The sequence below is a fragment of the Anguilla anguilla genome, chromosome 1, assembly GCF_013347855.1.
Source record: "Anguilla anguilla isolate fAngAng1 chromosome 1, fAngAng1.pri, whole genome shotgun sequence".
Taxonomy (NCBI): Eukaryota; Metazoa; Chordata; class Actinopteri; order Anguilliformes; family Anguillidae; genus Anguilla; species Anguilla anguilla.
Genome location: NC_049201.1, coordinates 60,820,182 through 60,842,564, shown reverse-complemented (window position 1 = coordinate 60,842,564; position 22,383 = coordinate 60,820,182). Strand labels below are relative to the sequence as shown.

Below are 22,383 nucleotides of genomic sequence, written 5' to 3'. Positions count from 1 at the left end.
TTACCAACAACTAATAGAGTTTCATGAGGCAGCTACAAAAACGACCTTAGCAAGGATTGCAACCTTATTTTGAACACAGAATAGGTTACAGCTGTCAGATGGAACAGAACACTAATCTAATAATTGGAATGCCTATCCAGTATTCCAGGGGTCCATATTATAGGTCTGATATAGGTTGTTTAAACAACCACAGATTTATTGAAAAATGGTTCATTTCTAATGGATACTTTTTACACCGTTTGCCGTGGACATCCATTGTCTTGAAATTTATGAATTTATAAATTTATAAATGTGGCCTGAAAATGTCAGTCGTGTGATCAATATTGTACTCTGAATTATGATTAACGCTTTAGTCAATTTATTTTGAAAAAATCATACCTATGTTCACAGGAAGTGGACGCTTCCCAATCCCTTTTGTGGATTTTCAGTGACTCGGCTCGCCGTAGACAGCTAACCTGCATTGTAGCCAGTCTAGATATTTTTCCAAGCTAGCTGCTGCTAGCAGTAGCCTATGTAGTTACTTAAAATAGTTGATTCCTTCTTATTTTATATGAAAATAATAGCTGTTACTCATGATGTTCTAACTGCATCTATTTTTCTGGCATGATTGTTTGAGCCTCGCCCTGCAGTGATACAGCATTTTTGGATTACAATATACCGTCAAAATAAGGTAACGTTACTGTAGGCTAAAGAGATGATTATGCTCGGTGATCCTAATAAAATACATGCCACTGTCAGCTGTAAGTGAATTATGTCAGACGTTGCCTGCTAATAATGTCGCTGATATTTGTAGCGATGTAGCTGTAGCTATAATGGGAGAGAAGTTGGTCACCTCACGATTTGCATTATCCTCGTTGATGGGTACAGCAGCTAGCCTTTAGTGAACACATTTAGGTAAGGTTAGTGGTTGGCTTGCCCCAAGGATACATTAGGTAAGTAAGCTAATAGATAAGGAAATGAACAATTAAAGGGAGTGACAGGTCATTGTAAACCTTTCAGTAGGTTTCTCTGAAAACTAACGTGCTTGTTCTCAACAGATTTTTGTAACTGAAGCAGTTGTGAATGCAAACGGCTTGTAGAATGTGACGCTTAGTTGGATATATATATATATATGCATATAAATTAAGCAGTGTTTGCGTGAAAAGCAAGCATCCATCGTTAGCCTATATTGAATTAGTTGAGGCAGATTTGTTTCTTGGACCGAAGCTGATCATTTACAATTGCACACCGACTTGCCTGTGTCATTGTTCTGTCGTCATTGTCTTCAGATCAGTGTCTTACAAGTACCAGGATGGCATAATTTCTGCCTGTAGGAATGATACATTTGGAGTAAACATAGATTTTTGCATTTGGAATTTCAGCTCCATTTCGAGTGCTAAATTAAAATAGTAAATTAAACTGCAGTTCAATGTAAAATTGGAATCAAAAGATGAATATCAGACAATAAGATTCTATTTCATGATATTCACATATGTATATGTTTTACCATTTTACAGAAATTGCATTTTTTGTGTTTAGTCCCCCTATTTTCAGCTGTGCTGAAGTTAACGGATAAATGACGAGTATTTCCTTTCGCATGTATCGTTCAGAAATAAAAGAGCAGCGAGTGTCTAGGCCAGTGGTCTCCAACCCTGGTCCTGGAGAGCTACAGGGTCTGCTGGTTTTTGTTTTCACCTTAAAATCAGCACCCAATTGAGACCCAAGACCAGGTGAGTTGAGTTAACTGTGTAATCAACTGTTCTAATTGATTCATGAAGTGCAGCGTCACTATGAAAACCAGCAGACCCTGTAGCTCTCCAGGACCAGCGTTGGAGACCACTTATCTCGGCCTATCTTTAGCCTTCGTATTTTGTGGAGATTGCACTTGGATTCTGAGGCATGCACCATCATGGCATGAAGACCAGATAACTATCTCTTAAAAGCAAATAACCCTTAAGCTGAGAGGGCAGAATAATTCATTAAGAAGGACAGCCTAGAAACTGGGTGTATCAAGTACAGCTGTTTGGAAAGTCTTGAAAAAGAAACCACTAGTGTTCTCAGAAATGAACACCATATAGGTTAGGCAAGGAAGACAATTGCAGTTGAAAGAGTCCTAAGGGCTGTGAAGAAAAAACCTAAAACAACACTCATTGACATCATCACCAGTCTCCAGAGGGTAGAGTTGAAACTATCACAAATCACTGCGCACAGATGACTTTGAGAGCAGAATTATAGAGCCTACACCACAAGATGCAAACCTCTAATCAGCAATAAGAATTGAATGTACAGATTAGTGTGTTACGATGCTACACAAAGTCAGTTAACATATGCTTATTAGGAACATTTTATCATTAGTTGAAAGCATAGGGAAGATAATATTAACTATTGTTAGCTAGTGAGCTAAAATAATTGCTTACTCATTTTAATGAACTAACGACACTTCTGAATTTTACAGTAGTATTGTTACATTACACACTCACATCTGGTTATGCAAACTTGACAAGTAGACTCCTTTCTAAATTGTCAAACATTCTAGCTGTACTGTAAAATTACAAAAATCTAGAAACTTGACAGAAAACTGACGCGAGATATGTTCATCTGGATGTTGTCATTTACATAAGTGGTGAATGTGCAAAGCAGTGGTCTTTTTTGCCATATAGTCTATCTTTCTACAGTTATGTCATGACACTGATAATAATTATTTGTTGCGATCTCACTAGCTAGCTAGTGATATAGCTATCTCACTAGCTAGCTATCTAGCGACATCTCTGTATATCTCTCTCAGTACTTAGATATAGAGAAATAAATCACATTGACACGAAAACATGTTGTTTTATACTCTGCTAGCGAGCTGGCTATAGCTATCTAGCAATTTCTATGTCTCACTAGTTAGCAAGCTAGCAATCTCTCTGTCTAATAGCTAGCTAGGTAGCTCTCACTACAACAGCTTGTCATAAAATGTTATTTACGTATGTGTGGTACAGATTGGGTAGCGTGCACATGCACAGTACAAATCGGGCAGCAGGTACAGATCGGACAGCGACAATGCCTCTTATGCTTTCCAATTGCCCTACAGGTCAATTCCGTATTTTATGGGACAGTTGGTAACCTTAAATCAAGATAAACTGCTCGTCTAGTTACAGTAGAAATTATCATTGTCCATGTTTGTGTTATCTAGTCAGGCTGTTGATGCATATTCATTTGGAATCGTGATTAAGCTTTTGCTTGCAGAACTACTTCATAGCCAAGTGTTTATGTATAAATAATGCACAACTCCTGGCCAATCAGAATTAAGTATTCAGCCAAGCTGTTGTACAGGTAAGGGATAATCCACGACAAGGTGTCAGCTATCAAAAAATAATGCCGCAATTGTGGAGTACAGAGCAAAATGTAGAAGAAAAAAAATGTCCCAAACATTATGGTGCTCGCTGTATACAGATTTTATATGACTTTACATACAAATATAGAGACTAGCAATTAGTATGCCAAGTAATAATTTTGCATTGAGCTGTAATGTCATTTAGCACTTGTAATGGAGCTGAAATTCCAAATTCAAAAATGTATGTTTACTCCAACTGTCATTCCTACAGGCAGAAATGATGCCTTCCTGATACTTTTAAGACATTGATCTGAAACAACACAAAAAAACAAAACAAAATGGAAGATAACGACGACAGTGCAATGACACTGGCAAGTTCGTGGAAATGACAGCTTCTGTCCAAGGAACCTATCTGCCTCAACAATACAATACAGGCTAACAATATCATTTTTTTATGCTGATGGAGCCTAGTTTCATATATATATATGTGTGTGTGTGTGTGTGTGTGTGTGTGTGCCTTTAAACCAATAACTTTACAAAACTTTGGTATTGTTAAATGGCGCAAAATATAATAAGGGCTAAAAATTATTTAAATTGTTTGTGGGACTGCTTGTTTTTCATTTTTGTTTATTTTCAGTGTTGTTTCGTGATGTATTTTTTGAGTTATGTTTCCAAATAAATTTTATTTTAAAACATTCATTTGGTTCTTTTCTTTGCCATAATTCATTTTATTCCATTGTGATTTTCTGTTTTCACCTTAAAGGTTTCAGGCATCATCCTCACACCTCATTATTACCAGAATTATAAACCGCACAGGTTTTCTATTTATGAGCTGTTATATTAGTTACTTGCATGGTGGGCACTCCTCTCGGTTGGAAGCTTTCTGTACTAGTTGAATCTGATAAAGATTTCAGCGTAAACTGCACACACATTTTATTCATACTTGTGCTCTCTTTTTAGTGGAATACAGTGCACATTTTCTTTAGTACATCTTTGCACAGTGCAGTTGTTTGTGCAACTTTAGTCCCTTGAAACTTTGTTGCACAGTGTAAACCTCCTGCAACACACCTGAAACTTGTTTGCTGTTCAGCTGAAACAAGTTGCAAACATTTTGGCTTTGTGAGACCAGTTTCATGCAACAGCCAATCAAAATACAGAAAACGTGTTCTGTCAAAACTTGTCAGAGAGGGAGAGCCAACAGTCCGCTTTTAAATAATTTCAAAAGAAAATGGACAGAAGCAACAAAAGAAAAATAGAAGTCTTCTGGACTTAAAAAAAGATGATTACAGTCATTGAGTTTCTGTAAGACTGCTAGCCTAAATACAGTCATATGTTTTTCTTAGCTTGTGTGAACCAATGGTAAATTAGAGTGACGTTAACATATTGTTAACTATAGCTAGCTTGTCAGTTGATCATTGTCAACAAACAAACAGACAGACTGATAATAGCTGTGGGCAGGCCTATTTCAGATGTAAATCTACAAGCAACACTGCATAAATAGCCCTCTTCCAGTTTTCCAATGCAGCCATAAAAAACTTATGAAACTCAGAAATACAAAGTAACTGTATGATAAAAATACAAAAAACTAAATGAAAACATTTTTATAACAACATGATGTGAAATATTTATATTGCATTATTTTTCAATCATTGTGTAACTGTCAAATTTCATGCAATTTTAGTTTTATGCAACTTTTTCACAAAGTTATGTGCAACTTTTCTCGTTGCACGCAAGTCACCATGTAAACCCAGCCTTAGAAAGCCACACTGATTTCCATTAGAAAATAGTGGACACAATGGTGGCTTCAGATTTTCTAATAACATATGCCAAATATATTTTCTAATTATATGTATTATGTGGCCATATAAAGTATTTTGACAAACAACGAGGGTCAAAGTAAGTTGCAAATTTCCTAATCTTCACTGTACGTCTGAACATAGCCTATGTCACTGGTCAGCCAAGCTGCTAGTCAGCCTGATAATTGTTTCTTAGCTATCAGCTGCTTGCTGCAAACCTATTCTTGATTAAGCAATGTAGCAATTTTTTACAGAATTAAAATACTTGCAGTTCATAATTATCTGATTGCACTTATTTCATTAACAGGCTTATATGAGTTTTTTTTTTTCAAGACAAGCCAAATAGCCCCAGATGTAACTGAAATATATATTTAGAATAATGCCTTGAATTTTTTGTTGTCACATTGATCTCATTTTAATATAATGAAATGTTCACAGCATGTTCACCCTCTTGTTAATTCCATGCATGAAGCATAATTTATGCTTTACACATTCATGAAATATTTGATCGTCAACTGTGTACGAATGTTTCCAGTGACATTTTTAATTCATAATTTTTTTTCTTGTCTGTATTTGTGTATGGCTGTTTCCTTATGCTAAACGCATGAACAGGATTGTGCATAAAATTTCCAAATGGTTAGCATTTATCATCTCATACATTTGGTATATGCACAAAAACGAAGTTCTGCACTTGAGTAATGAATCCTAAGTTGGTTTTTCATTGGAACATTTTTAAGAACAAGTAAGAATCATTTAAGACAAGTTTTGTGAATGAGGCCCATTATCTATACTATAAAATAGCTCAAATGCATGTTGTTTCCTGCATTAATGTGAGTGCGTAATCACTGCATGGGAGTGATGTTGGCTGGCATTTCCCTAAAATAGGTATAGAACTGTTGATCAGAACCTGAAGTTCTAAAAAGCATTTTATTTGAATTTGGAAAAGGGGGATGATGATAAACACTTATTAGAGTACTATTTGTGCATCATCATCATAAAGATAATCTTTCTATTTAAAGTTATCATACTGTGATATTGTATGAGAACAAAAGTAATTTCAGTATAAAAGCATGCAATTGCATTTTCTATGATACTGAGACATTATGAATGAAGGATCAGTGCTGACCTGCCACAGATTAAAGCCCCCATTTTATAGCATACTGTCGCTAATAGGCCAGCACAACAAGGATTTAGCCTACAGAATTTTGCGCCTATAGAGCTTGATCCTAATTATTAGCTATTGTCATGTCAAGTGTCACCATTGCGACAAATTTAATTAATGCTGAAGCTGAGATCAAAAGTAAAGTTGATATTTTATTAATCTCATGCATGTCAGTGAGAAGAAGTTTGTGAGCACTTTTCACTTCTCACCTGGCACCTGTGAGTATTTGGTTCCAACACAGTCTCAAATGAGTGTAAATGTGTTCCAAAGTAAATATTGTTTGTGTGTACAGCCAGGTGAGTACTGTGGTTATAATGCTTCCTCCAACAGTGGAAGATGTCAGACAAAAGTGACCTTAAAGCCGAGTTAGAGCGCAAGAAACAGCGCCTGGCCCAGATCCGTGAGGAGAAGAAACGGAAGGAAGAGGAGAGGAAAAAGAAAGAGGTAAGAGTGTTTGAAAGTAGCCCCATCTTTTCGTTAGTCTCGTCTTTGTAGCTTAAATAGTTACATAGATATGTATGCTATGTAAGTTGGAGAAAATGCTTTTGATAAGAAATCAATTTTATATTTCACTGGTTCCCACCCACTTATGTCAAAGTTATACATCTGTATCCTGCACTTGCCAATTCAGTTGTGTTATGATTCTCAAAATCAGGTTTAAACAACCCTCTGCAGTAATGACACTTCACTTTACCTTAGGTACACATCTATTTTTTAAGTATAGTTTGATTCCATTGTATAATATATAAAAGGAACTCGGAGATGTGAACGTTTCTTCACTCGTCTTTTGCCCCCCCCCCCCCCCCCCCCCCCCAATTGTATATCCAGTCAGAGATGCAGCAGAAGACAGAGGCTGTTCCAGAAGATTCTGACTTGGACCGCAAGCGAAGAGAGACTGAAGCTCTACTACAGAGTATTGGGATCTCCCCAGAACCCCCTCTAGGTACACAATACCCCATTTTGGGAAATGCAGTTTAAATGAATAAAGCTAAACAAATAATTGTATTTGTTGATTCAGTTTGCTTATAAGATTGGAGCAAAAATATAAATTACATATTTATTGGTGCCCAAAGAAACTACTCTTCTAGCCTAGGTTCTCTTGATTTAAAAGCAACAATATGGATGACGATTTGTGCTAATTATTAATAATGAGTGTAGTAAAGTGTATTGACCGCTTAAAATGTTTCAGTATTATCATGCATTTATACATAACTACAAAGGGGACATGTTTTCACAGTTTAATGGCCATTTTATGAAATAAAAAGCATATCTCATACTCATATTCTTAGTGGGTCTCAGTACTCAGTGTAAATTTTAATTGTATTGCTTCATTACAGTACATTACATTACATTTATTTGGCAGACGCTTTTATCCAAAGCGACGTACAAAAAGTGCATTTCATGGTCATAGACAACTGCTAAACACAGGTTCAGTAAGGTTCAATACTTATTTTGTACAGCTGTTTCTAGCCAAGAACACAGTTTAGTTCACACAGTGAACACTATTCAGACCTAACCTCTGCAAAGCCTAGGCAGAAGAATAAGCTACAGTATTAGGACAAATACAAATTACCAAAAAGTGCTGGGATGGGGCAACATGTAACAAGTGTCATGAAAAAACACTTGGGGGGCGGGGGAGATTTAGAGTGTCATTATCTATATAGATTAATCTGAGAGATGCACAGTGGTATTCACTGGCTGAAGACAACATGAACATGTCCAGTAACTTGTAGTTTTCTTTCTAAGGTCCCATTTATACCCTTAATTGCCTTTGTCGTTATCTTTGAGTAACACATTTTTCAAGTGTTTGTTCATTTTGTTTCATGCAAATAAGTATAAAACTATAATCTGTTTTTACAAATTATGTACACATCTGTTAGATTATATTGGACTTGGGATATGTCATCTAATGTCACCTACAATTTACACAAAAAGTAAAAGTAACTGCGCTTTTACATTGAGAGCTAACCCCAGGGAAAGTGTTTTTTAAGCCTGGTTTGCCTTTGGTGAGTGTTATTAAACACTTCCCCTGGGGTTTGTTTTGGAAACATATTGACCTTTTTTTCAGCAAGCTAAATAAAAATAAAAAAACTGTAAAATTACAGGAATACATTTGACTTTCTTTCTCCCTGTTTTTCTTTGAATTTTATTATTTGACCATTCCAATCCATCCTGTTGATTTGGAACCCTTTTTCTTTGGCTGTGTCTGACACTGCTGGTCCCCAGTGCAGCCTCTGCAGCTCTTAACATGGGATACCTGTTATTTTCATTATTTAGTCCCAACCCCTATGTCTCCTTCTTCGAAATCAGTGAGCACGGCCAGCGAAGCCGGCAGCCAGGAATCAGTGGATGGAGGGACGGTCGGAAGGTACCATAAACTTTCTCACCTCATATCATACCACCACATGCATTTCCAGGTAACAAATGGGCTCATTGATACACACAGCCACAATGCAAGCAATGTAGGCTGTACTGAAATAAGCAAATATATATCTATATACAAGGTGTGTGTATGTATATACATATAAATATATATATATATATATATATATATACACACACACACACATTGGGTGTGTCAAAATCAACTGTTTGATACATTGTTAGGAAGCAAGAGCACACCAATGACCTCAGCAACAGCAAACGACCCGGTAGACCACAGAAGACTACTGTAGTAAATGACCAAAGAATAGCTTCAATTGTGGAAAAAAACCCTTTTTCAACTTTAAGAACACCCTTTGGGATGTAGGCATGAATGTGTTAAAGACAAAAAGAGAAGACTACATCAGCATAGCCTCAGGGGGTTCACCACAAGATGCAAATCAATGGTAAGAAGAAAAGAATGGCCAAGTTAGTTTGCCAAAAAGTACATTAAGAAAACTAGAGTTCTGGAACAAAGTCTTATGGACAGATGAGGCGAGTATTAACCTGTATCAAAGTGATGGAAAAAGGAAAAAGTTGAGAAAGAAAGGAACTGCTCATGATTCAAAGCACCCAAACATTTCAAACAAATCCTCAATGTGGCTCAAAATAGCATAAACTGTTGACTGATGACTATACCATGAAAGTGTTATGAAATGAAAAGTGTTGCCATAAAATGAAAAAAGGAAAAAGAGCTCCTCAGAAATGTGATATTTGGAAAAGTACTATTAAGAAATGTAACTAGTATTTTGGGGAAAAAAGCCATTATAAAATAAAACCTTTTATTATGAAAAAAATGAAATTAATTGTAACAACAATGTTGTTATGAAAATGAGTTTGATGATATAATATTTATAATAATGAGTATTATCAAATTCTTTCACAATTTATTGACTCATTTATATATATTGCTGCATTTATTCGTATGCTTATATTGTAAATGGGATTCCATACTTATGCAGCGTAAAACTGGATTACTGTATTCATTTAGCTGTTTGCTATTAACACAGATCGAGAGTTAGATCTTTTAGCGGAGTTGCTTCATTCTGTTGTGACAACAGCTGTTAAACTACTGTATTTTTTCTCAGTTTAAAGCTATATTGTTGACATAAATATTGCATATTATAGTGACAGTTGTCTTAAAGAAATTGTTTCTCACTATATTTAAACTGACAAATATATGAATTGTACGCCACAGTTACTCAACAACCCCATCATTCCTTATCTTGTATTTGTGTGTTATTTCTAGGGATATTCTTCTGGAAAGATTAAGTCTTGTGAGGTTTTGAAGAAAACATGTATGGGTGTTCATTAATTGACCTAAGGTTAATCACATAGACTAACTGAGATTAGAGTGATTTGTCTTTGCTGTCACTTTTCTGCGCTGTTGTGTTATGATTTCTCTACATTGCAATGTAAGGCTAACATTACAACCGAAACAGGAATAGACATAGATTCTGTGTTTTTTAAATACAGCAAAATGCACTAAGTCCCATTCTTTTGTTCTTTACCTATTCAAATGGGGACATCAGATATAGGTAAGGACAATGGTTGTGTTGTTGATGTTGTGTTGGGTTTTGACATCCAGTGAAATTTCATACTTCATATAGGGCTGTCAGTCATTACATTGCTCGATGTTTTTTTTTTTTTAATAGTTGATTTAATTGGTTCTCCAAATACAGCAATAGTACAGTTTTGTGCTGTGTATTTTATGATGTCAAAATGTTTTTAGCACTTTAGTGCCCCATGGACTTGATCTTGGTCCAGTTTTAAAGGGCTGCACTCATGCTGCTAAAACCAGAGGAAACCATTAATTTAAAATATAAAAAAATAAAATAAATAGTTAAGCAAATAAAAATAAAAATCTAATTAATCAGTTAATCATTACAGCCCTTGTATCATTGTATCACATATGTGTTTGAATTTCCATTTGCCATGTGTTTATCATTTCCATAAATGTGACCAAGAAAGAAGTAACTGTTCAGTGGCTCAACTGATATGCATTCAAAATGTTTCTCTGTCTTTATCAAAACAGGAACAAAAATATATATATGAAGCACTGTTCAATGTTTTAATTAAATGTAATGTTTTAGCATAATATAATTTGACTGTATGATATAATTTATGAACCATGCCAGTCTTAAATATTGAGTTCCGAAGAACTCTTGCGTAAAGATAAGAGAAACCAAATATTACATGCATACATTTATAAAGATAAGGAAGTTCACTCTAAGCTGGTATGGCAGAGAAAAAAAATGTAATTAAAAATGGGAGAAGGCTTTAAATGAATACATAGCTTTCCAACAGTGTTTATGAAGTGGTAAATAAAGAAAGAATTCAACAGGCAATGAGAATTTAACTGAATAATAAAATTAATGTAGCATATAGATGTAAGTGGTTTCAATTAATATGAAGATTTTCAAAGTGATCAAGTTTTGTAACAGGCTTGCCTTTAACCATGGCAATGCAATATTAAAAGCCATAAAATAAATTACATGAAAAGGGATTTCATTACCAAATATATGATTTTGACAGTGTACTGAAAGAAATGAGTTGCAAAACAGTGTAGTTTAATGGTTAGAAATATGGACTTGATTTGATTCCTAAGTGTCCCTGTGTAAGCTGCTTAATCTAAATTGCTTCAGTATATGTCCAGCTGTGTAAATGAATATTGTGTTTATGCTGTTTAAGTCCCACTGGATAGGAGCATTTGCTAAATGCCTATATGTAAATATTATATGAGGAAAATGGTAACTAGTCACTGTGGATTCCTAGTCATAAACAACTGATGACATAGCTGAGTCCTAGGCTTACCCATGTTGTCATAGGGATCAGTCTGTGTTTGAACATTTTTTCCGACTCAGCCACTCAGGAAACCTGTACATATCTCTAAAAATATAATTGTGATGTGATCATTTTTGTACTTAATGTGAATCAGTATTTCAGTTTATATCCCCAAATGATTATGACTGATGGCTATGTGATTGTTTTAGAGCCATACTTTAGTCACCTGCTTACACAGTGGTCTCAAACTCAGTGCCATGGAGGGCCGTGTGTATGCTGGGTTTTATTCCAGCCTCAGATGTTGATTATATAATTAGTTCAATTATTTGCTGAATTAGGGATGCAGGTTTGCACATGATGGTGACCCAACGTCTATGGTGACCCGCATTGTCTGAATAAAAACTTGCTTATATTCTGTGCTTCAATGCAGTTAAATGCATATGGCTGAATGAGTAATTGGACTCAATTAAGGCAGCATTAATTGGTTGGAATGAAAACCTGCATACACATGGCCCTCCATGGCAACAAGTTTGAGACCACTGTGCTTACGGGTATAAATGCTGTGCATCTCACTGCTGTTGCATCCTATATCTAGATGCTCTAACTGCTTGGTAGTTAATTGGGCTTCGAGACTGCTCCAATATGTGGGGTCCATATAAAGGCAACAACTATTAACTTGAAAGTTCATTAAGATTTTTCACAGTCCAAAACTATGAAGAAAGGGAACAACTTTTGTTTCCCCAGATATGGGCTAATCATACAAAATATTATCTAACACAGAAGCTATTGCAGACAGCACACTTATTACCAGTGCTGTTGATTTAAAACAGTAAACATGTTCTTGTTTTTGTGGGTAAGCTATCTGTTTCAAATATGAATGAGAATTTTTTTTAATCTTAGGAAAATGTACACAAGAACATCTGCCACTGTGTTGTCAACTCAGAAGGACACTTCTATTTAAAAGAATGTCAGCCCAACAGTGAAATATAATGGTTGATCTTTATGTCAGATCGTTTTGCATGTTCGGGTCCTGGGGCTCAATGGAATCATGAATATACCACCCAGGATGCTTAAAACGGCAAAAATATTTTTCAGTAAGGCAATGATCCTAACTATACCTCAACCATGAAATGGTTAATGGACCACACAACTGTTTTGCAATGGGCATCTCAGTTTCTAGACATGATCTTTGTTGGAAATGTATGGTTTGAATTGAAGAAGGCAATCCAGAAGCACAGACAAACAGATCTGAATTTTTTCTGGGCAGCCTGTATTAGTATGACAAAATGTCATTTTACAGTCTTGTTTGTTTTTTTTAAATCTCTATAAATCTCTTGTCTTGTTGCTGTCTTGGCTCTGTACAGCAGAATTCACTCTCAGAATAAAAGTTGAAAAAGTGTCTACAGAATCTAGACCTCTAGAGGGGTAGAAAGTTGTTTTGACATGAACAGGCTAGGTTAGCTCATGTTAGCTTTTAGATTTTACTCAGATATAGCCTGGCTACGTCCTGATGTGTGTGTGTGTGTGTGTGTGTATATATATATATATATATATATATATATATATATCACACAGAGCCATTTTCTTTTTTCTGTCATGTCTTTTATGTTGTATTTTCTGGTCATATTATCAGTAGTACCTGCCATTTTGTCAGCTCTTTTTTTGAAAGATCTATTATTAGATCTTTCTACAGCATTTAAAGTCTGAAGTACATTGTGCTTATTTTCTCCTTGCTTTGCGTCAATAAATTTAAACATTATGATAATCATTAAATATTACATTGTGTGTTTCCTGCCTTGCATGCACGTTTATGTTGGTGGGTTGGGGGTATATATATATATATTGGCTAATGGTGCATGTTTTCTCCCCTGCGCAACACCTTCTGCTGCTCTCCCAAGGACCCTACAGTGGGATACTGACCCCTCTGTTCTCCAGCTGCAAGCTGACTCTGAGCTCGGGTACACCTGCTCTTTCCTTTCTAATTCCTTTTTTATGTGTCAGTTACACATGGGCATCCTGTATGATTTCCTTTTTTTGTCAACTGGGCTGTGGTCTTACCATGTGAGGAGTAGGAGTATGGAGTAGGCCTATAGAGATTAAATTATGATGGCAGAATTTGATTTGATTCATGCGGAGACTGAGGTACTTCAGATGATTGGACTTTGTATACTCCTTGCACTATCTTGGTTGGACAGGGAATTTGATGATTTGATGCCTTCATACAGTATCTATGCGTTGTCCTATCTAAACTGCGGTAAGGGGATAGCTTGCATTCTGTCGCTTAAAAAAACAGTTATGAATGTCATGGACAGTGAGAGGAATTTCACTGCCAAAGAGTGATTTAAAAAAATGTAACTTGCAGTTACATGTTGTTTTACCTTAAATAAAAGTTAATTTATTGTTTACTTATCGGTGAATTTAGAATAAACCTAAATAATAAAGACAATATTGTTCACAACTTTTTTTCACTCATTGACTCGCACACATCTAATCCACCTTATTAGATTTGCACTCAGCAGGGTTCATCCCCCTGGTGTTGTACCCAAAACATATAGTTGTGTAATCCTGTGATTTGAGAGGAGGGGAGGAGTGTTAATGTGGCACCTGTTCTCTCTCTCTCAGCCGCCGGATGCATAGACTGGGGGCCTCTAAAATTACACAGGTGGACTTCCTGCCCAAAGAGGTGGTGTCATACTCTAAGGAGACTCAGACTCCTCTGGCAGCTCATCAGTCTGAAGGTAAAAACAGATATATCCACATACATTCAGATCGATGGTGGTATCGGTGGCTGTGGGTATCGAAGTGAGCCTGAAGTGACTGGTTTTATGTGCTCTGGGCTGAAGTTGGGGGGTGGAGCCACCTCCTTGTTTGTTGGAATCATTGTGCAGAGCCTGTTTGATTTAGGCCCGAAGGTATATTAGCTTGCTTTCTTGTCAGGTTCAAAGGCCTGAGAGATGGTGTGAGAGGATAAGCTTAGTCTCCTGGTAAATTATGATTTTCTCTCCCAAGGAAAAGAGAAAAGTTTTGGGAAAATGTTAGCATTTCTGCATGTTAGCATTTAAGCTTTGTGTAAGTAGAAGCGCAGGTGATTTAAAGGAAAAGTGAGTTCTTGAGATTCTGCAATTTTGTAGTGAACACAGTGAGGTTATGTGTATGAAATGGCAGCACAAATTGGCAAAGTTAAATTAAAGAAAATATTAAGTGTTAAATGATACATTTAAATGAAAAGAAGTATACAGCTCTCATCTTCCTTTTCTCTTTCCCCTTTTGCAATTTATGTTTAGAGTTCTTGTTTTGTCTTCTTCCCTAAAATCTTCATTTAGTGGACACCAGTACAGTGCCTTTCCCTACACAAACTAAACAAAACTGTGGTATTTGTTTAGTTTTTGTTAGTTCTTAGTAGGGCATATGCAAGAGTGAGGAGTGGTAATGTAATATTTTTCATATATTATTCAGTTGTGCATCTAGATGATTATTTAATAAAATTCATAAAATGTACATTTTAAGGATTTTTTTTCATGAGTTTGTAAAAAATTGTGAATTCATCCTATGTTTTGTGTTGGCTGTTTAAAACATTTGTATTTACTGAAATGATTCACTGTCTGAAAGTATCTGTCGCCCTACTTTTTTGTTCTTGTTGATGTTGTCCTAACATTTAACCGCCTGGATTTTAAGGGACAGTCAGGGGATCACATGTGTACCCTTTCTCCTCAGAGGAAGAAGAGGATGAAGAAATCACTGAGCCCAAACCTGGGCCAGAGACTGATCAGCAGGAGGAGGAGGAGAACAGGGAGACCAAAGAAAGTAAGGAGGGAAGGATTGACAGATTGAGGGGCTCCTGGAGTCCTAGTGTTCTGCTCACACTGAGCGTGCATTCATGTGCATGTGTGCACATGCGTGTGTGTGTGTGCGTGCGCACATCTATATGTGTGCTTTCATGTGCTCATGTATGTGTGTTTGTGTCTCAGTCCACCCTAGGGAGCTCACAGAGGAAGAGAAGCAGCAGGTTCTTCACTCTGAGGAATTCCTCAGCTTCTTCGACCGCACCATCCGTGTGGTGGAGCGCGCTCTGGCCGAAGAGTCCGATATCTTCTTTGACTACAGTGGCCGTGATCTGGAAGACAAGGAAGGGTAAGATGACAGGAAGAGGTGAAAGCGGCAGGAGACTGGTGACAGGGAAGCTTCATGAACCCCAAAATAGAGGATGCTTCTACATGCTAATAATCACTGTGCCTCTAACCATTTATAGTATATTCTTAAGGAGACCAATGCATTTTATTTGATTTCAATGAGATTTCTTTGAAGAAGAAAGCATTGTCTAAGACATATTACTCATTTATACTAATGGACATTTACCTGAGCAATTCAAATTAAATGCCTCATTCAGGGGCAAACCAGTAGTGTCTCTCCTAAGATTCAGTCCTTCAGTTTTCTAATCACTTGACCTGTTCCATAACTATTAGATCACACTGCTATCACATTACACATGCAATTATGTATGCAGATATATGTTATATTTATTTTCTGTCTGTTTCTGTTTTTTTTATAGCTTAACCTGGAGTGGTTGTAAAATTTCCTTACAGTCATAGTTTCCGCCCCTAGAAATAAATCTGTGAGAGAATTGTTCAGTTAACTTTATTGCAAACCAAATGCCTGAGGTTAACTAATTCATCAATTGGTTATTTGACTAATATATTACAACTTTTCCATAATGTTATAATCTTGTATACCCACATTGATTATTATTGTTATTGTTATTATTAGAATTGGTTCAAATGTGCTATGCTGTGGCAGTACATGCCCTCTAAAATGTCACCAAAGCTTTCAGGGCACAAACTTGTATTATGATTGAATTTAATGACATGCAATAACTATTTTTATTTTATTTTTACCTCAGTGATGTTCAGGCTGGATCAAATTTATCCTTCAACCGCTTGTTCTACGATGAGCACTGGTCCAAACATCGAGTTGTCACTTGTTTGGACTGGTCTCCACAGGTATTTCTGATCTATGCATATACCTGTTCATTTCACCCGTGTTGAATATTGCATGCAAGTTGCATCTAGAATCATTTAAAAATATATTTGAAACGAGAAAAATTTGACAGTCTGTTTTCTTTTGTTGAATCACCAGTACCCTGAATTGATGGTGGCCTCTTACAACAACAATGAGGATGCCCCACATGAACCGGATGGGGTTGCGCTTGTGTGGAACATGAAATTCAAAAAGACCACGCCAGAGTACATCTTCCACTGTCAGGTGTGTGCACGGTATTGAAATAATAATCAATACAGTGAGTTGTCTCCCTGTCTTTGTGTGTGTGCATGTGTTTTTCATTGTTTGTTTTCACACCCACATGAGATTTAGTGTAACATGCAACTCTTTTCATGCCAATACTAAATATGCAATGCATAGATGTCATATATATACGGTATTAGATAACACAAATATGGTAGTAAAAATTGTTGATTTTCTTGTGGCCGCTTTCCTAAAATGTACATAAAAAAGACTGAACTGCAAAATACAAATATGACCCACCACCAGGGGTATAGTCACAGAAAATGTAGAATCTTAAAATCTGTTTTTAAAATGCTATGCATAAAACTGTCTGGTTAATAACATCCATGTGAAGAGGTAAATAACTGCATTCCCCATTGAAGAAAAAGGTGCAGTTTTAAAATGGAAGCTTTGCAGTCTGAGATTGTTGAATTAATGACATGCAGGTAGGGTTGCCAACCTTCCCACATCAGCATAGGGGCTCCCAGAATTTCCCTTGGCCTCATGGATTTTTTGTAATTTTACTAAACTAGTTAAGGTAGAGCTAGTTAATGTCCTCGGGCATGTTATGTTGGCAAGATATTTTCGGAGTGGGCTGGCGTGACCCAGTTTACAATCACCAGTATGAGTGATAAGAGCAAGCTGTGAGCTTAAAAATACCACATAGAGGGGTATGACCAACGGGTTGCCATAAAAGAGCTGGCATTACATAGCTGAGATGGGACATCTGTCTTCTATTAGCGATTTTGGCCACAGCATGATTAAAGGTCTGCAGTACCAACTGGATTTGCGTTTTTTTATGCTGAATGTGTTACACAGTAATTTCCTCTCTTGGTCCATGCCTTAAGCCTTTGATCAATAGAGCGGGAGAGTGCGCTGAGGCTGTTCAGTTTCTCTGTGCTTCGTCCCTAATGAAGGTTTGCTTTTGCTCATTATTCGCTGCCGTACACTTGATTATTATTTTAAGTGCACTATTCTCCCTATCATTCTCTCAACGGTGAATTCTTATTGTTGGAGAATTAAACACTAAGTCTAATGAATATGTTTTAGAAATGTTTAGAAAATTTTACCCTTTGAAATCTCCCTCAATGCATATCTTTTTAATGGATGGCCTACTGATTCTGACCATGTTGAAGGAATAATGATGTCCAATAGCCAACATAAACAGTGCTGTTTCCATATTGCACAATCAAGAATAATGTATGAATATAGACTTTTAAGTCTCTTTTTAAATGAAAAATTGTGTTTGGTTAATGGATATTATTTCAAAGGGGTTTTGAAGTTATTAGATTTTATTTAGATATCTGGTTAGGGTTAGAAATTTAGTTTCATTTTTCTTAGGATTTGCGATTTCTAGTTCAGGTCTGTCATTTCGTGGTTGGTTAGGCGATTGTCATTTTGGAAACTTGTGCAATCGTGTACTGTGAATCTGTGTTACAGGCTTGTATACATTAAATACCGCAGTCTTTCTTTCTTTGCATGCTGGTTGCAGTGTCGATATGGATTATGGACTAAAAAGCTGCCTCTCCAATTCTCTCCTCCTTGCAGTCCTCGGTGATGTCAGTTGGCTTTGCCCGATTTCACCCCAACCTGGTTGTGGGGGGTACTTACTCTGGACAGATAGTGCTTTGGGATAACCGCAGTCACAGAAGAACACCAGTGCAAAGGACACCACTGTCTGCTGCTGCGCACACAGTAAGCTCTCTTAACATGGCTGAGATTTTAATGCACATTGTTCAGATTATTTGCATTGTGATAATAATGACTATGCATATAAACATGATTATGGTTCTGATAATGCTGCTGCTCTTAATAATTATGATTGTAGTCTTATTAAAAATAATAGTATGACAATGATGATTCTTGTTCCTTGTTTTCTTTTTGTTATCACTATGACTGTGTAAACAGACATAAGATTTTCTTTACTTTTGTGTGGAAGACCCACCCGTTTTGTACTTATAAACATGTTTAATAGTGCAAGCAACAATTTGACATACATATTTGAAAACCAGGTATAACTATGCTATCATAGCTATATGTGACATAGACTTTTCCAAGTTTTTTTTGCATTATTAAACCTATTTAGGAGCATTTATTTCAGTATACAGGCATATATTTCCCTCAAAGGTCTACTACATTCCCCTGGCATCTGTGAAATGTTCACTATATTTTCTTTAAATCTTTAATAGGCTTAACTACAGAGCTAATCTACAAAATGGCTGTTTAGATGGTTTAAACAGTAGCACATAAACTGATGTTAAGCATATGTTTTCTGTGTCCTTCACCTCCAGCACCCTGTTTACTGTGTGAACGTTGTGGGGACTCAGAATGCCAACAACCTGATCACTGTGTCCACTGATGGGAAGATGTGTTCCTGGAGTCTGGACATGCTGTCACAGCCCCAGGTGAACAAAGACCCAATGATGTTGCTCTACTGCTATAATTAAGGCTGTGTAGTTTTCCGTATTTTCCTTTGTACGATTGAATATTTACAGAAGCAGGTTTGTACAGATGAGCCCCACATCAGATTTAGTATCTGATGTTATTAGCTCAGTGTCTTAACCACTGATCATCTGTTAAGTCTGATTGTTTTGAAAATGTATTTAACTGTGAAGTGTTATTGATGATTGAACTTGTTATTCCTCAAACAGGAGAGCATGGAGCTGGTGTACAATAAGTCCAAGCCAGTGGCGGTCACAGGCATGGCTTTTCCCACTGGAGACGTCAACAATTATGTGGTGGGGAGTGAGGAGGGGATGGTGTACACAGCGTCACGTCACGGCAGGTCAGTGGATCCAAATGTGCATGTATCACATTTATGCGATCTGTATCTGTATTTTCTATATGGTCTAATATCATAAATCCTTGAAGAACATACAGTATTTAGCTGAAAGTATGTAGGACTTATAAGGCTGATTTTACAAATCCTTCTGTTCACCCAACCAGTTACTTACCCAGCAGCTGGTGATAAACCTTATGTGCCTTTAACAGTTCTGAATCACAGCTTACATTATTAAAATGTGTTCCCCTGCTGTTTTCTTACCTTCAGTAAGGCCGGCATTGGGGAGATGTTTGAGGGCCACCAGGGGCCTGTCACTGGTATCAGCTGTCACAATGCTGTTGGCCCGATTGACTTCTCCCACCTTTTTGTCACCTCATCCTTTGACTGGACTGTGAAACTGTGGACCACAAAGGTAGGAGAAAAAGTATTATTTATGCTATAAACCAGGGAATGAAAAAAGCATACTTAGACATCAAATAACCAGCAGTTTACTGTAAATTGAGTAAATTGAGAGAGAATATCATTGCAGGCATACACACACAAGCTCATGTTTTTTCTATAAAAAATATTAAAATATGTACACAATTTCAGTTCAAATGCTGCAGCCTTGAAGTAGGCCATCCATTATGCATAATTTTACAAGCTGAATGCGACAGATATGTCTGGCACTTATTTTGGAGACAAGGCCAAAACAAGCTTTTTATTGAGATGTGATTGGCATATTGTCTCTTAAGTTGTCACTTTGTTGGCTTTATTGAATAGCAATGAATGCTTTAAACTTTGAAACTATTATCGATTTTATTATACCAATAGCTCATATATTTATATAAATGTTGAAATGAAAATATCTCTCCCTCTCCCTCTGCCTCTCCTTTCCTCTCTCCCTTCCTCCCTCCCCAGCACAATAAGCCACTCTACTCCTTTGAGGACAATGCTGACTATGTGTATGATGTGATGTGGTCTCCAGTGCACCCTGCACTATTTGCTGCTGTTGATGGAATGGGACGGTTGGATCTGTGGAACCTGAACAATGACACAGAGGTGACATTTTAGTAGTTTATTTTAATGTGTTCCACTGCTGGGACATTAATGCTGATTCTCACATAGACCACTATCCTGTTTATAAAGCGAAATTATACATTTGTTTATAAGAGCAGTGAATAGACCCCAGTTACTCTTGTTTAATTCCTGGAAGGCCAATGTGACTTTACTGACTTTTGAGACAAGCAGCACTACATCTTTTGACTTCATTGGGCTGATTATTCGCACATTTGGAGTCTAATGACACTGTTACATGATAATGTCACAATCTTCCCTCATCTCCAGGTGCCCACTGCAAGTGTGACCATTGAAGGTGCGTCTGCCCTCAACCGGGTGAGGTGGGCCTCAGGAGGCAAGGAGGTGGCAGTGGGCGACTCTGAGGGACGTGTCTGGATCTATGACGTAGGAGAGGTGAGGGAAAAAACTAAACTGAAAAGCGTCATTGGACCTGTGCTGAATGTAAATAATGAGAACATCTCATGGGCCTAATGCTCCTACTTTGGCTTCACTGTGAGCATTCTACTTTTAACCCTCTGAAGTGGTTAAAAGTAGGGATGTATACCATGGCCCTGGTCTGCCTCTGATATTGAGGCATCTGTAGGGCTCGCAGTGTGGATGGCATCAGTGTTTGAGGAGCACAGGTAGCAGGGGTACGTCCTCCTAAAAACACCAGTGTGTACTGTGAACTTCCTGACTGGGCTGCTGCAAGTAGTAAGAAATTAAGAAATTAAAACTCATTCCTGCGCTCTGAAAATGTACAGTGCTTCCCACCTTGTCAAAGAATCATTTTCACAGTAAGAATATTCAGGTTAACTGTGGATCCTGTCACCCACAGCTGGCTGTGTCCCATACTGAGGACTGGACTCGCTTTGCTCGCACGCTGGTGGAGATCCGTGCCAACCGGGGCGATGGCGAGGAGGAGGGCGCCATGGAGCTGGCAGCGTGAAATGGTGGCACTGGTCCGACAACATGGCCGCCCTACTTTCACTACTGCGCTACAAAAGGGAGCACATGGACGGTGCACACAAACACACACGCGCGCGCACACTTAAGTCCCAGTCTTAACCTGTACTGTAATCCAAGCATGCATGAAAACGTTTTGTTGCGTTTGTTTCACAAACAAATACAGCGGCCACATGTTTCTGTTACTGTTCCATAAATTAGCTCTAAAATGGCAGTTTATTCTGTTGTCTGAGCTTGTATTGTACAGTAGAATATAGCTTTATTTAATGCCTGGAAATCTATGGTGATAAATTAACAGGTTGTGTAGCTGCTAGTAAAATCATGTCAGGCTTTCAATGACAATGTGCAAATGGGTTGCTCGCCCAGTGTAGGAGAGAGAGCCACAAGTGATGAACACTAGTATCTCACTCACAGCATGCTTGTAAAGTGTATCTCTCTACTAATGTCCTGTAGCTTGCTGCATGAAAAGCAGTCAAATTATTGAAAATGTTGTGTGGAATAGGTGCCTGAATCTTTGCTGTCATGTGAATGTTAAGGTGCTGAAAATTAAATTGAGATTAACTGGTTACATATCGTAATGTCTCAACTGCCACTTTGTTTTGGTCACTAGATAATATGCAGCTAATGCTTACGTTTGAAATGAAGCGTCAGTGTATAATATTTAAAGTTTGAGAAGTGGTCAAAATAATATGCCTATTAAACTCTTAAACATACCATGACAAATTTTCTTTCAGTATGTTCAGATGAATACAATTTTCAAGAAGTCTTGGTTTCACTTAATTGAAATTCGGTAAATTCAGTTCTAGAGCATATTGAAGTCTATCGGACCTATCATGGCTTTTGCTACACACGTAAACAA

The 22,383-nt window shown here is 37.2% G+C and overlaps 1 protein-coding gene across 9 annotated transcripts; it reads left to right on the top strand.

Annotated features, from left to right (window-relative positions):
- Positions 1-409: 409 nt before the first annotated feature.
- On the top strand, positions 410-22,237 carry dync1i1 (dynein, cytoplasmic 1, intermediate chain 1). 9 transcript variants are annotated; one of them, XM_035391375.1, is made up of 18 exons: positions 410-670; positions 6,587-6,700; positions 7,085-7,199; positions 8,567-8,624; positions 10,210-10,215; positions 13,360-13,419; positions 14,084-14,199; positions 15,176-15,265; positions 15,430-15,592; positions 16,359-16,458; positions 16,595-16,720; positions 18,287-18,433; positions 19,030-19,143; positions 19,390-19,523; positions 19,788-19,932; positions 20,421-20,561; positions 20,847-20,972; positions 21,397-22,237. In XM_035391375.1, exons 2-18 carry the CDS (start codon positions 6,593-6,595, stop codon positions 21,505-21,507), a joined length of 1,860 nt encoding a protein of 619 aa, XP_035247266.1. In that variant the 5' UTR covers positions 410-670; positions 6,587-6,592; the 3' UTR covers positions 21,508-22,237. The 9 variants fall into 9 exon arrangements, with proteins under 9 accessions (XP_035247266.1, XP_035247239.1, XP_035247218.1 ...); XM_035391348.1 differs by having other exon boundaries at positions 8,534-8,624; XM_035391327.1 differs by having other exon boundaries at positions 8,483-8,624.
- The last annotated feature ends 146 nt before the right edge of the window (positions 22,238-22,383 follow it).